Here is a 15,777-nt window from a genome sequence, read left to right as displayed (position 1 = left end):
TGTAATTAAGCCTGATATGCCAGCACAGCTCTCCTGCCATTCGGACACCAAAACCAATTGGCCATTAATTGGTCAACCATCAAGACGGCAACTTATTGGCTCTGAAGCATGGACTAAATGTTTTTGGCACAAATGCACACGCACTTGCGCTTTTACTTGAGCTCTAAGCCATTTGTTTATGCATTTTGTTTGACATTATTTATACCAAATTAAACATATTTCATAATTAGAGAATATATTGATTTAATGTATCTATTATATTAAGAAGTTACATTAAAACTGTTCATTGCTCATTCAGTATTGTTGTAATTGTTATTTAAAAATATATACACAATCTGCCGATTTATCGCTGAGCTTTTTTGGTCTCCCATTAATCGTATTGTATCGGCATCAGTCTTGGATCTAAACTACCATGGCACATATGTTATGGGAAAATCCATACCGTGGCACATTTTTATTCCTGCATACCGTTTCTTGTCCATGCCACCCACTGCTAATTGGGATATAACAAATATTCCAAACCTTAAACTTTCTCCAGAGTCTGGTAAAAAACATACAAGTCTCTGCCTACAGCAGGCCGTTCGCTAAAACTGGGCGAGTAGGATAGTTGTCAAAAACACCACCAAGAGGCCAATGGTCATTCTAAAAATGCCCAGGATGTTTTTTTTTTTTTTTCATATGTCAACTACTACCAAAATACTCAACAAAACTGGGCTATATGGGAGTGCTGATAAGATAGCCATTGCTGAAAATCGGTCACATTAAATTATTTTGTCATTTTGAGGAAGATAAATACCAATTAAAGCTGCAAGCAGCGTTTCAGGGGGCCAAGCGGGGCATAGGAAGCATCTCACTGCATGCTCTCACTAGAGAAATGTTTTGCAATTTAAAAATGCCCAATGCCGCTAGTAGTCAGGATGTCCAATCCAAGGAGAGGAAATCAAAACAAAACAAAAAGACCTTGAAACCAGAAAAGGAACCAGGCAATCCGAGTTCAGGCGATTAGGAGGGATGAATATTGTTGTGGCTGGCAGGTTTCAATCCCTGGTTTTTTGCTATGTGGCAGACTGTCTTTAATCATTACACTATTTAAAAATCAGAATGCAACTTTTACCTCAGCCATTACATTTTTGTTGAAATAACGTGGACAAAATAACGGATTTATTAACGGAACTAAAGAGTAGTCTTGCACTACTATATAACAAAAACAGTGACTCCAATAAATTCATGGCTGATTTGTGTCTTTGGAAAACAATAACAGAATATAAGGGTCACGTAAAACAATTCTTCTCCTAAACATATGAGAATCATGGTATTACAGAGGGGATATATATTGTTGTGTGAAGGGTGAAAAGTACCAAGTGGATATACATATCTGAAATACAATATTTGGCACATCTCAGAGGGGAATTGAACCAGGATCAGAATATTGCAGAACAGGGATGTCCCCACTACATCACAGGGGCTACAGGTTGTCCCTACAGCTCACTATCCTCTCCAAATGTAAATTTTACCCCAGCCATTACAATTTTTCTGAGATAAATTTGGCAACAAAATATTTGTAATGGAACTAAAGTGTACTGTAGTACAAAGATTATTATAGATGGCTAGCTAATAGCTATACATCCTACTTATAACGAAATCAATGACTCCAATCACTCCATGGCTGGTTCCTTTCTTTGGAAAACAATAACAGCATGAAAGTGTCACTTAATACAATTATTCTCGAAAATAAATGAAAATCATGGTATTCCACATATGTATTGTTGTGTGAAGGCTGAAAAGCACCTAGTGGAAAAGCATTTATGAGATACAGAATTTGGAACGTCTGAAAAGGGAATCGAACTGGTGTCACAATATTGAAGGACCGGGATGTTCCCACTACACCACAGGGCTGGCTTTCAAACTGAACAGTCTCACCGGGTTGTGATCTATAATAACCGAAATAGCACACACAGATGCATATTTTGAAAATCCACCAGAAACATTTACAATAATATCACTTTTAAAGACAATGGTCCAGTCGTCCTTTACACCAATTGTCATCCAAATCCATTCAGCTGTTTCAGGGGAAATGTTGTTTAAGTGTGTTTTGATCAACGGCAAAATCGTGAGAAACATCGGTTATGTTTATAGCGCCCCCAAGCGGTATTTCTGTATGGGAGAAGGGGTATATCTGGAACTTGGTTGCATGTCTCTACGACATTCGGTTCATGAGATCTGAGCTTCACCTCTTTCATTTTCGACTGAGTGCTACAGCGCCACCATGAGGAGTATGGGTACCATGATGGTACCTTGGGTGTCTACAATCAGGCAGAGTTTGGAGCGTTTTGAACCAGAGGGGACCAAGCTATGGAACTCTGAAAATGGCCCTGGAGAATAACAATAATAATAATAAAACATACAAATGTAAAAGGGTTCCAGCAACTTCGTTGCTTGGCCCCCTAATAATATATAATGCAGCAAAAAATTATCTGGGCAGATGAGCCCAACATTTTACGTCATGGTGTAAATGCAAATGTTTGGCAGTAACCCATCACAATTCATGTACTATGGTTATGTAAATGTTTCTTCTGGTTTAGTGCCTTGCTCAAGGGCACAGAGACAGTTCTTTGTATTTGGGATAAGATATCAGCAGTTTGTGCTACCACATCCCAGTTGGGATAATATGGCAGACAATTGAGAGTAACGACCTGAACTTGTTCCCAGTGCATGTTGGACTCCGGCAGGGCTGCCCTTTGTCACCGGTTCTGTTCGTAATTTTTATGGACAGAATTTCTAGGCGCAGCCAGGGGCCGGAGGGTGTCAGGTTTGGGGACCACACAATTTCGTCTCTGCTCTTTGCAGATGATGTTGTCGTGTTGGCCCCTTCTAACCAGGTCCTTCAGCATGCACTGGGACGGTTTGCAGCCGAGTGTGAAGCGGTGGGGATGAAAATCAGTACCTCCAAATCCGAGGCCATGGTCCTCAGTCGGAAAAGGGTGGCTTGCCCACTTCAGGTTGGTGGAGAGTGCCTGCCTCAAGTGGAGGAGTTTAAGTATCTAGGGGTCTTGTTCACGAGTGAGGGAAGGATGGAACGGGAGATTGACAGACGGATCGGTGCAGCTTCTGCAGTAATGCAGTCGATGTATCGGTCTGTCGTGGTGAAGAAAGAGCTGAGCCGCAAGGCAAAGCTCTCGATTTACCAGTCAATCTACGTTCCTACTCTCACCTATGGTCATGAGCTTTGGGTCATGACCGAAAGGACAAGATCCCGGATACAGGCGGCCGAAATGAGTGGCCGGGCGATCCCTTAGAGATAGGGTGAGAAGCTCGGTCACCCGGGAGGAGCTCAGAGTAGAGCCGCTGCTCCTCCACATCGAGAGGGGTCAGCTGAGGTGGCTTGGGCATCTTTTTCGGATGCCTCCGGAACGCCTTCCTGGGAAGGTGTTCCAGTCCCGTCCCACCGGGAAGAGACCCCGGGGAAGACCTAGGACACGCTGGAGGGACTATGTCTCCCGGCTGGCCTGGGAACGCCTCGGTGTCCCCCCGGAAGAGCTAGAGGAAGTGTCTGGGGAGAGGGAAGTCTGGGCATCCCTGCTTAGACTGCTGCCCCCGCGACCCGGCCCCGGATAAGCGGAAGAAGATGGATGGATGGATGGACCTGAACTTTTCTTACAGGAACATTGCAACTGTTTCATAATCACAATTGACCTATTGAACTAGTCCCAAATGTCCACCACCCCACTGGTTAGAAATTATCACGTTTGTAAAAAACACTTCACACATGAATACGCTCTTCACATGCAATATACGGTACAGCCACACGTGGGGTTGAAGAGAATTCTAACAACCACACTGGTTTTCCACCCACCTGAACCTTCCTAGCCAATTAGCAAGGCCCATTTATCACCACACCTGTGATCAATCCTCACAGCTGATAACCTTGATTAATTCAGAAGATTGTGTGTGTGTTTGTTGCGTAACTCACCGTGCAGTCTGTGCTGTCCGTTATCTTTAGGCAGAAGTCTGATGCAAACTCCAGCTCTGAGAGAGATACTGCGTTACAATCAATAGCCTGGGGAGAAGAGACCGCAATGAAATGGTGAGTGCACGCATGCGCACATACACAAACTTTTTTATTCTGAAATCAAACAGGCAAAAAAAATAAGAACATGCTGTTGGTCTTATCAAGCAAGAAACAGAAGGACAGTCTAGTTAAAGGAAAAATGGCAAACCTTTTTCAAGGTGATTGTTTTTCCCTGTTTTACATTTACCCAATTTGGCATATGCTCTCACCCAGAGCCACTTACATTAGGAAGTGCACCCTTTTTCATACTTTTTCATCCTGGCCTCCCTTCGGAATCGAACCCACAACCCTGACAATTGCAAGTGCCATGCTCACCCACTGAGCTAAACAAGGCTGTTCTTGAGCACTCCAACATATACCTACATTAAATATTGACATTTAAGGACTGTCATGTATAAAAAAAACATTTATACATGACATGTATAAGTTTTACAATTTCAATTTCACATTCTAAAGCACATTCTGAGAGGAAATAGCTGTTTTTACAGGGATTCACAATTCAATTACATACAGGCTCTCCATTTTATGGTGTACAGACCAACCTTAACGGAATGTTATTGAATCGTATCAGAGGGAGGCAATGAATGAGAGAACATGTAATTTGGGCAGAGGGGGAGCTGTCCATTTGTCACTGGAGGGGAGAATCTATCGATTAGAAGATTCAAATTCCATTATTTCACCCACTCCGCTCGTTCATCATGGGAGAGATGTGAGGAACAACATGCTACTTAAGAAAACGGAGGGTGGGAAGATGAAAGACCATCTATGAAAATGACAAAGAATAAGATCAAAAATGGTTTGAAAATTCCTCTGTGTGATATGGACAATGCATTAGGAAAGGCAATGTGTGTGTACATGGTTTGTGAGTGTTTATGGTGCGTGAGTTCAGGATCTCAGATGTGATGCCTGGAGTGTGCAAGTATGAGGGTGTGCGTGTGTACTCTCCGCAGTGTGTGTTTGATTTTCTCCATCAGCACAAAGAGTGCCTTTCCATCTACGGGGGGAGAGAGAGTAATGAAGTTTCCTAAAGTGGAACTTAAACAAGGATTAGACTGATCAATCACCCAGTGCCACAGATCTGCCACACACACACACATCCTTTTCCAAGCAGGCATGCACACAACCTCTGGGGACATCTCTCTGCCTCTTTTCTTAACTACCCTTTCCCGTTTACATCCTGTTTGTGTGTGTATTTGTATTTGCATGTTTATACCTGTATGACTGCAGGCTCAGAGATGAGTGTCTCTCGTTTGAGGACCTCCACCACGGCCTCTGGCACCACCGCCTTTTTCATGCACTCCATCTTGAACCCATACACGTTGTCCCAGAACGCAATGCGGCTCTGATGCTTTTCCGTGTCGCCCACCGCAATCAAACTGATGGTGCAGCGATCCGGGTACACTTTAAAGATAAAAAGAATAGCGTCGGAGGGTATAGAAAACTGAAAATAGAAAGTGTGAGGTAGAAGAGATTGATGTTGATGTTCAAATAACCCTAACCCAAATACCCTTACTTGCATCCTTAATAGAAGACTATACAGCTATAAGAACACACATTTTACATTCCTGTATTTTCTTTAAACAAATATACTGATTAGAGATGCAGAATCATTCACTAAATGCTCAGAGCTCCAGTACAATAGCGGCAGCCTTGCACCTATTACACTGTTTGTTGGACTGCAATTATACCATAAAAGTAGTAGCAAGCTGGATGATATTACTTGAGACATGGGATACTGACATGTAATTTGGCCCTGTCTGTGGAGTGCTCCTTTCCAGCAGTTTTGTTAACGTTACTGCTAGGGAAATAGCTAGCCAACAACTCCCTTGCTGGAATTTCTTAAGGGTGATGATTAGGGCTGCATGATATGGACAAAAATCATATTGCAATTTATTTGCTAAACATAAATAAATGTATTTATTTGCTAAACATAGGATAGCGTATATGCTATTCTAATTACGTTTCTCAGACCTTATTTTTTACTGTTAAATATTTTAATGAATTACTACACTTGCGACCTGATTTCAAGAAGGATGATACACTTTTGTGAATGTTTATAGCCTGTAGGCAAAGTTTTTCTAAAGCATAAAATACTTTTGTTAGGCCATTTTCTTCTGTATTGTATAAGCTATTGCTCCACTTCTGCAATAGACTAATAAATAAAAAATGACCTGTTGTTGATCATTTAATCATTTATTGGTATGACTGTGCATATTTAGAGTTAAATTACATCTTCACTAATACACCCATAAAATAGGATATCCCGCACCCCCGTCAAAACAGTTCCACCGCCCCTGATTTTTTTATGATTGTTTGGCGGGTCTGGTCTGGGTTTGCAATGTATTTTTGGTTTTATCAAGAGACATCTTTGCCACACATTTTTCATGCTAGTCCCTATGGCGCAGGTGTGGAAATGTGTTTGTTGTGTTGCCACTTGTTTTTCTAGCCACCATATTACATTCATTCATTCATCTTCTTCCGCTTCATCCGGGGCCGGGTCGCGGGGACAGCAGTCTAAGCAGAGATGCCCAGACTTCCCTCTCCCCAGACACTTCCTCCAGCTCTTCCGGGGGGGGACCGAGGCGTTCCCAGGCCAGCCCGGAGACATAGTCCCTCCAGCGTGTCCTAGGTCTTCCACGGGGTCTCCTCCCGGTGGGACGGGACCGGAACACATTCCCAGGAAGGTGTTCCGGAGGCATCCGAAACAGATGCCCAAGCCACCTCAGCTGACCCCTCTCGATGTGGAGGAGCAGCGGCTCTACTCCGAGCTCCTCCCGGGTGACCGAGCATCTCACCCTAAGGGATCGCCCGGCCACCCTGCGGAGAAAGCTCATTTCGGCCGCCTGTATCCGGGATCTTGTCCTTTCGGTCATGACCCAAAGCTCATGACCATAGGTGAGAGTAGGAACGTAGATTGACCGGTAAATCGAGAGCTTCGCCTTACGGCTCAGCTCTTTCTTCACCACGACAGACCGATACATCGACCGCATTACTGCAGAAGCTGCACCGATCCGTCTGTCAATCTCCCGTTCCATCCTTCCCTCACTCGTGAACAAGACCCCTAGATACTTAAACTCCTCCACTTGAGGCAGGCACTCTTCACCAACCTGAAGTGGGCAAGCCACCCTTTTCCTACTGAGGACCATATTACAGATTTTGCAATATTACATTAACTTTTGATATTTCTCTGGAATCCAAAATATTCCCAAACAGATTATTATTTTTTTCGGCCCCAAATCATCCCTAGTCTCCACCACATTGTCCTCTGGGATCATTTTTATAATTGATCCTCTTCCTCTCCTTAACAGCACACCCTACTCTGCACTAGTGAAGGAACCGAAAGTCAATTCTAAGTATATTTACATATTCAGTGAATCTTCATTATTTATTATATGTACTTAATTTCTATCTTCATTGGAATGTTAACGGTTAACATTTGTCTCTGTAAGGTGTGAATGCAGGGACAAAAGTTTTGCTTGTTATTGCCTAGCTTGCTTGCTTCTTGAGATAACACCACATATGGGATGGCCCCAGAACATATTGGAATGTGTCCCTAATTGATAAGGGGTCTATTCTTCAGGACTAGTTTTGTTATCCTTAGGTCAATAAACCAACCCCTATATATAGGGAATTTAAACCAGAGTGGAGTGTGGGGAATCTTTCTTGCATTTACTTATCCTTCAGCCTGCATCTTTGCTCTTGCAAAGATCTTCAATCTCCAGAGAACTTTTAACTTAGATACTTATACTGTAAGTGTAATACTGTCTTTATATACAGTGGGGCAAAAAGGTATTTAGTCAGCCACCAATTGTGCAAGTTCCCCCACTTAAAAAGATGAGAGAGGCCTGTAATTTTCATCATAGGTACACTTCAACTATGAGAGACAAATGAGAAAAAAAAATCCAGAAAATCACATTGTAGGATTTTTAATGAATTCATTGGTAAATTCCTCGGTAAAATAAGTATTTGGTCACCTACAAACAAGTAAGATTTCTGGCTCTCACAGACCTGTAACAACTTCTTTAAGAGGCTCCTCTGTCCTCCACTCGTTACCTGTATTAATGGAACCTGTTTGAACTTGTTATCAGTATAAAAGACAGTATAAAAGGGTATATAACAAAGTATTGAGATGAACTTTTGTTATTGACCAAATACATATTTTCCACCATAATTTACCAATAAATTCATAAAGTATCCTACAATGTGATTTTCTGGATTTCCGTTTCTCATTTTGTCTCTCATAGTTGAAGTGTACCTATGATGAAAATTACAGGCCTCTCTCATCTTTTTAAGTGGGGGAACTTGCACAATTGGTGGCTGACTAAATACTTTTTTGCCCCACTGTATTTAATCCTTTTATTTCATTATTTAATTGACGATTTGTAAAACGGGTCAAAATCCAGTACCTCCACTAGTCTTGCGCATTAGGCTCTATGCAACATTTTGGATGTTTCTGACTTGTTAGAATTTGCTGTTAAGTGTGCCTGCACACCAGGGTAAATTTGGTTTAAAGTTTGATATTCAGAGTTTGCTTGTTAATAGCGCTCCCCAAAAGATTTCCTACAAAGATGACAGCGATATACTTTGTTCCAAATTATAAACACAAGCATGTTTTCTTACCAAGTTAATGAATGGATGTAAATGTATGTCATTTTCGTCTTGCGCAGGCCGAAAAAGTGTTTAGAAAACTTGTCCAAGGGTAACATAACGACTATGAGAATTAGAGAAACAAATACAATATTTTGACACTGACACAATTTTGACACCACAATGGATTTGAAATGAAACAACCGAAATGCAATTGAAGTGCAGACTTTCAGCTTTAATTCAAGGGGTTGAACAAAAATATTGTATGAAACATTTAGGAATTACACCCATTTTCATTCACAGTCCCCTTATTTCAGGGGCTCAAATTTAATTGGACAAATTAACACTATCATAAATAAAATGTTCATTTATAATACTTTGTTGAGAATCCTTTGCAGACAATGACTCCTTGATGTCTGGAACACATGGACATCACCAAACTCTGGGTTTCCTCTTTTGTGATGCTTTTCCAGGCCATTACTGCAGCGGTCTTCAGTTGTTTGTTTGGGGGTATTTCTCCCTAAAGTTGTTTTCAGCAAGTAAAATGCATGCTCGATCAGGTTGAGAACAGGTTATTAACTCGGCCATTGCAGAATATGCCAATTCTTTGCCTTATAAAATTCCTGGGTTAATTTTGCAGTATCATTGTCCATCTGTAAAGTGAAGCGTGTTCCAATCATCTTCGCTGAATTTGGCTGAATCTGAGCAGACAATATATCCCTATGCAGAATTAATCCAGCTGCTTCTGTCACATCATCAATAAACACTAGTGACCCAGTGCAATTGGAAGTCATGCATGCCCATGACATCACACTGCCTCCATCGTGTTGTACAAGTGATGTGGAATGCCTCGGATCATGAGCCGTTCCAAGTATTCTCCATACTTTTTTCTTCCCATCATTCTGGTACAGGTTAATCTTAGTTTAATCTGTCCAAAGAATGCTGTTCCAGAACTGGGCTGGGTTCTTTGATGTTTTTTGGCAAAGTCTAATCTGGCCTTTCTATTCTTGAGGCTTATGAATGGTTTGCACCTTGTGGTGAACCCTCTGTATTTGCTGTTGTGAAGTCTATTCTTTATGGTAGACTTGGATAATGATGTACCTAACTCCTGGAGAGTGTTCTTCTCTTGGCTGGATGTTGTGAAGGGGTTTTTCTTTACCATGGAAAGGATCCTACGATCATGCACCACTGTTGTCTTCGGTGGACGTCAAGGCCTTTTTGTGTTGCAGAGCTCACCAGTGCGTTCTTTTTTTCTCAGAATGTACCAAAGTGTTGATTTGGCGACTCCTAATGTTCCTCCTATCTCTCTGATGGATTATTTTTATTGCAGACTAAGGATGTCCTGTTTCACTTGTATTGAAAGCTCTTTTGACCGCATGTTGAGGATTCCCAGCAACAGCTTCCAAATGCGATTGCCACACCTGGAAACAACCAGATTGTTTCACCTGCTTAAATGATGAAGAAATAACGGAGCCCAAACCTGTCCATGAAACAGCTTTTATCCAATTACTCTTGGTTCCTTAGAAAAAGAAGGGACTACATATACAATCTGGGTGTGAAACCCCTGAGAGTCTGTACTTTAAGTCCATATTCATTATTCAACTATAACCTGAATAGATATTTGGAACCAGACAAAATAACAAAACTTGTGTCAGTGTCCAATTATTACCAGACCTAACTGTATATTTATTATATGTATCCAGATACTGTTTTCAATACTCGAAATGTTACTTAGCTACGTTTATCTTTGTGGTTTGCTAATATTAGTAAATATAGATCTAGCATTTTATATCACTTAGCAAAATGTTTTATGCTAGCTTGTGCCGTCCATTGGTGAATGCTTTCTATGTTAACGTAGCATAGATACGGAAGCCCTGAAACCCAAGCAGTAAAAAACATTTTTGCCCAGAGACTAAGTTTATCTCGTTTGAATTACTTAATATCTCGTTTAATTTGTTTATTGTTTTACTTCTAATAGTTTTTTATTTCGTTCAAACGACTTCTATATAGTTTGATAACGACCCAGTAGATGAACTGATGCTCTGGCTGGTTGGTGATGCGGAGGAGGAGAATGTCCATGCTAAACGGCATTAGGCTCTGGCGGTTCTATTGTTAAATAGGGACCTGGCCCTACAATTGCCGGACAGTAGCGCTTGTGTCACATTAGCAAGTCATCCATATGACCTCTGAATAAGCCCACCTCACATCACATAAAATGTTTCAACCATATGCGTCAAGCGAAAATACAGTATTTCTTGGAATGTGCGGATATCGGTGGCCTATTTTCTCTGGAGAATACTGTCGGGCTTTGGGCAAGACATTTTGATTGCTTATACATGAAAGGAACAGCATATAACAATACGTAGCCTAGCATAGAAATAAGATATAATTCAAAACTGTTCAAATTGACATTCCTTCTAGCATTGCAATGACTCAACAAGTTTCTCATTAGTTTTTCAAGTTTACAATGTCTTAGTCTATAGTTATTTGGTTAAGAAATTATCTTACTTTATTATTTATTGTTTTAAGCAATTGGCCTGTGATGTTCATGAAAACACTTCCTGTCATGTTAATGTATTTGCCACGAAAGCAAAGATGAATTAACATGCTATTATATTCGTTCGAAATCAAATGTCTAGCAAGCTGTCGAACGAATAAAAAGGTAAGCTATAACTTTGTGATTGTCACTGATAACCGGTTGCAGATTTTTTTTTTAAACGTTGCGTCTCCAACCATTCCAATGGGCTATTTGATTAATATAGCCTTTCTATTTTATTGACGTTTTTTCTCCGTAATGTTTGTAGGAATATTAAATGTGGCAAAGGAAGTGAATATAAACGTAAAATGTCCCTGAAATTGTTTTAATTCCCATTGCTCATACAACTAGAGGGCAGTTTGAAAAATAATGGTCTAAGGATCACTGGAGGACATTGTAGCGACTCCCGACAATGTTGACTATTTTACGGATACTTCTGACGAGTGTGTTCGTTTCAACACACATCCTACATCAACGAAAATGTTCACACTAAACAGAACAAATAAATTGAACACAAAAAAACCAAGACGGCCGTTTTAAGAATTATTAAATAAATACATTTAAAGAGAAACCTAGAACCAGCCCTGTGTCATCACTATAATACACAAACACACACACATATATTTATGCATTCATCCCTGATTAGTGTGAACTAGCCTACAAAACAAATGCCCATTACAAACCTATGTTAGGTAAATTCAGTGGTTATGAATCTGCGTAGACCAGCCTATCATCTCTGGATGTACTGGTGATGATGGATGGGCTACTTTGACTACGAACATGCACACAGAAACATGCACATATTAATTCATAGACTCCACACACTGCAGCTCCAATTGTTATACTTAGAGGTGAAATGATGCAGTAGACATATTGTAAAGATGACAGCGGACTAAAGCTCAGTATATACAGTGGAGAGAACAAGTATTTGATATACTGCCGATTTTGCAGGTTTCCCCACTTACAAAGCATGTAGAAGTCTGTAATTTTTATCATAGGTACTCTTCAATTGTGAGTGATGGAATCTAAAACAAAAATCCAGAAAAATCACATTATGATTTTTAAGTAATTAATTAGCATTTTATTGCATGACATAAGTATAGTTATCTATGTGGAAGTGTACGCTTGTTATGTTTAGATAGCAAAAGACCATCTGTTTATCTGTACACAGGAAGTCAGGTTCATTTTAAAGTGCGACAGTAAATAGCCAGTGGGATTGTGTATTGCAGTCCTGCAATGTTTATAAAGGCGAGGACAACCAAATGTTTCTTTGAGATGAGATTGAGTGAGATGAGCTCCAGTTTGTAAGACTGAGTATCAAGTCTGTAACATCATGAACAATAGATTAACAAATACTGCAATAAATAATTGAATTACTCTCTCCCTTGACGACCGGGTATGCAATCATTATTTCAACCACTATACGAAACAGCTGATTTCTAACATCTACGTTTATGATGTGTATGGCTAGTTAATTTAAACTGATACTATTAATACTACCTCCGTAGACTAGCATATTTATAGTTTTGGTAGATTTCACAATTTCTAGAAACACTTTTTCTAGATTAAACTTGGTTTATTGCATTCAAAATTAAGGCTTGTTCCATATTACCTTATTTACAACCCATCTGATAATGGCAAAAAATCTATAATTTCATCATTAATTTCAGGGCCTTATTTCAGGATTTTTTCCACCCTGGCTGTTCCTATCAACTCTATTGAGCACTGTGGCACCAGCTCATCTTCAAAAAGCGTTCTGAAGGATCAATCTCAAAAACTCCACAACTGCCAAGTTTCCTCCAATACTGGGGAAGACAAAGTCATACAAAGATCAGCTATACAGTCCTATAGAATTTTTCATTAGCCCTCCATTACCTTTTTTTTTTGGGGGGGGGGGAAATATTTCACACCATTTCTTGGGAGCTTGGGGGTCCCTGATAATATATCCATCCTAAGATTTGTCCCCCCCCCCACCAGATATTGGTTTGTTACCTCAGGGCAACAGTATGCTTGGAGGGTACTGAACCACCAAGGTTTTCTATAGCACATATGGAATGAGAAAAACAAGCAATATATGCATCAGAAAACATTTTATTTTGATAAACATCAACCACAAATGGTTCCAACTTATCACAATTAGAATCCTTACAGTAAAAACATAAAAAAAATCTAATTAAACTACTACTAATCAAAACTAACACCATGTATATATAAACATGCAAACCAACATCCAAATGACTGCCTGTGTGAGAGTGTGTGTGCGTGAGAGTGGAGGGGTTAGCCTGTGTGGGCAGGTGTACACCAATGAGCCAAAACATTATGACCACCTGCCTAATGCTGTTGATCCTTTAACTGGCTATATTCGCTAACAAGCTAGCTGTGCTGTTTAAATTTTACTTTATCAATGTCTGGCTACACATGCTATAATATACAGCTCTGGAAAAAATTTAAAGACCACAGCACCTTTTTCTTTCCTTTCCAAAAAAGGCAAGGAAAGAAGTGAGGAACAAAAGCATTCAATTTGCATTGGTCTATTAATTTTAACCCTTCTGTTCCTCACTGAAAACCTTTGTTTCCAACTTTTTTGGAAAGGAAAGAAAAAGGTGCAGTGGTCTAAATTTCTTCCAGAGCTGTATTTTGTGGGAAGCCAAATCGGCAAACCCAGGATGTGCCAAACCTATAACAGACCTTCACCATTTCACTAAAACAATCTGACCATGTTTAGATGGTATACTATAAAATCAAATGTCTGATTGACCATATATTTTGTATACCTGTGTGAGAAGACCATTTATATATTCTGTGATGGTACCTAAAGAATTCAATACAACCAACCTATACAATTTATAATGACTGTATTCTTTACCTTGACCATCCATCTTCTTCCGCTTATCCGGGGCCGGGTCGCGGGGGCAGCAGTCTAAGCAGAGATGCCCAGACTTCCCTCCCCCTAGACACTTCCTCCAGCTCTTCCGGGGGGACACCGAGGCGTTCCCAGGCCAGCCGGGAGACATAGGACACGCTAGAGGGACTGTCTTCCCCGGGGTCTCCTCCCGGTGGGACGGGCCCGGAACACCTTCCCGGGAAGGCGTTCAGGAGGCATCCGGAACAGATGCCCAAGCCACCTCAGCTGACCCCTCTCGATGTGGAGGAGCAGCGGCTCTACTCTGAGCTCCTCCCGGGTGACAGAGCTTTTTCGCCCAGCCACCCTGCGGAGAAAGCTCATTTCGGCCAAATGATCCAAAGCTCATGACCATAGGTGAGAGTAGGAACGTAGATTGAACGGTAAATCGAGAGCTTCGCCTTGCGGCTCAGCTCATTCTTCACCACGACAGACGATACATTGACCGCATTACTTCAGAAGCTGCACCCATCCGTCAATCTCCCGTTCCATCCTTCCCTCACTTGTGAACAAGACCCCTAGATACTCCACTTGAGACAGGCACTCTCCACCAACCTGAAGTAGCCAAGCCACCCTTTTCCGACTGAGGACCATGGCCTCGGATTTGGAGGTACTGATTCTCATCCCCACCGCTTCACACTCGGCTGCAAATCGTCCCAGTGCATGCTGAAGGTCCTGGTTTGAAGGGGCCAACATGACAACATCATCCACAAAGAGCAGAGATGAAATCGTGTGGTCCCCAAACCTGACACCCTCCGGCCCCTGGCTGCGCCTAGAAATTCTGTCCATAAAAATTACGAACAGAACCGGCGACAAAGGGCAGCCCTGCCGGAGTCCAACATGCACTGGGAACAAGTCTGACTGCCGGCAATGCGGACCAAGCTCCTGCTTCGGTCGTCAAGGGACCTGACAGCACTTAGCAAAGGACCCAGGACCCCATATTCCCGAAGCACTCTCCACAGGATGCCGCGAGGGACACAGTCGAATGCCTTCTCCAAATCCACAAAACACATGTGGATTGGTTGGGCAAACTCCCATGAACCCTCCAGCACCCCGTAGAGGGTATAGAGCTGGTCCAGTGTTCCACGGCCCGGACGAAAACCACACTGTTCCTCCTGAATCCGAGGTTCTACTATCGGCCGTATTCTCCTCTCCAGAACCCTGGCATTGACTTTCCCGGGGTGGCTGAGAAGTGTGATCCCCCTGTAGTTGGAACACACCCTCCGGTCCCCCTTCTTAAAAAGAGGGACCACCACCCCGGTCTGCCATCCCAGAGGCACTGTCCCCGACCGCCACGCGATGTTGCACAGGCGTGTCAACCAAGACAGCCCCTCAACAACCAGAGACTTGAGGTACTCAAGGCGGATCTCATCCACCCCCGGTGCCTTGCCACCGAGGAGTTTCTTGACTACCTCTGTGACTTCAGCCCGGGTGATGGACGAGTCCACCTCTGAGCCCTCATCCTCTGCTTCCTCAATGGAATACGTGACGGCGGGATTGAGGAGATCCTTGAAGTACTCCTTCCACCGCCCGACGACATCCCCAGTTGAGGTCAACAGCTGCCCACCTCTACTGTAAACAGCGTTGGTAGGGCACTGTTTCCCTCTCCTGAGGCGCCAGACGGTTTGCCAGAATCTCTTCGAGGCCAGCCGATAGTCCTTCTCCATGGCCACACCGAACTCC

At 42.0% G+C, this 15,777-nt stretch overlaps 1 protein-coding gene across 1 annotated transcript in view; it reads right to left on the bottom strand.

The window, feature by feature from the left end:
- prmt3 (protein arginine methyltransferase 3) overlaps positions 1-15,777 on the bottom strand; it is a 162,882-nt gene that overhangs the window by 38,788 nt on the left and 108,317 nt on the right. Inside the window, exons 12-13 of the mRNA XM_010905180.4 lie at positions 5,283-5,470; positions 3,971-4,057 (exon numbers count right to left, since the gene is read on the bottom strand). Of these exons, the coding sequence (XP_010903482.2) occupies positions 3,971-4,057; positions 5,283-5,470 (275 nt within the window). The remainder of the gene's footprint in view (positions 1-3,970; positions 4,058-5,282; positions 5,471-15,777) is intronic.

This window comes from Esox lucius, chromosome 2, assembly GCF_011004845.1.
Source record: "Esox lucius isolate fEsoLuc1 chromosome 2, fEsoLuc1.pri, whole genome shotgun sequence".
Lineage (NCBI taxonomy): Eukaryota > Metazoa > Chordata > Actinopteri > Esociformes > Esocidae > Esox > Esox lucius.
The sequence above is the reverse complement of the archived record's forward strand: the minus strand, read 5'-3'. Positions and strand labels throughout refer to the sequence as shown.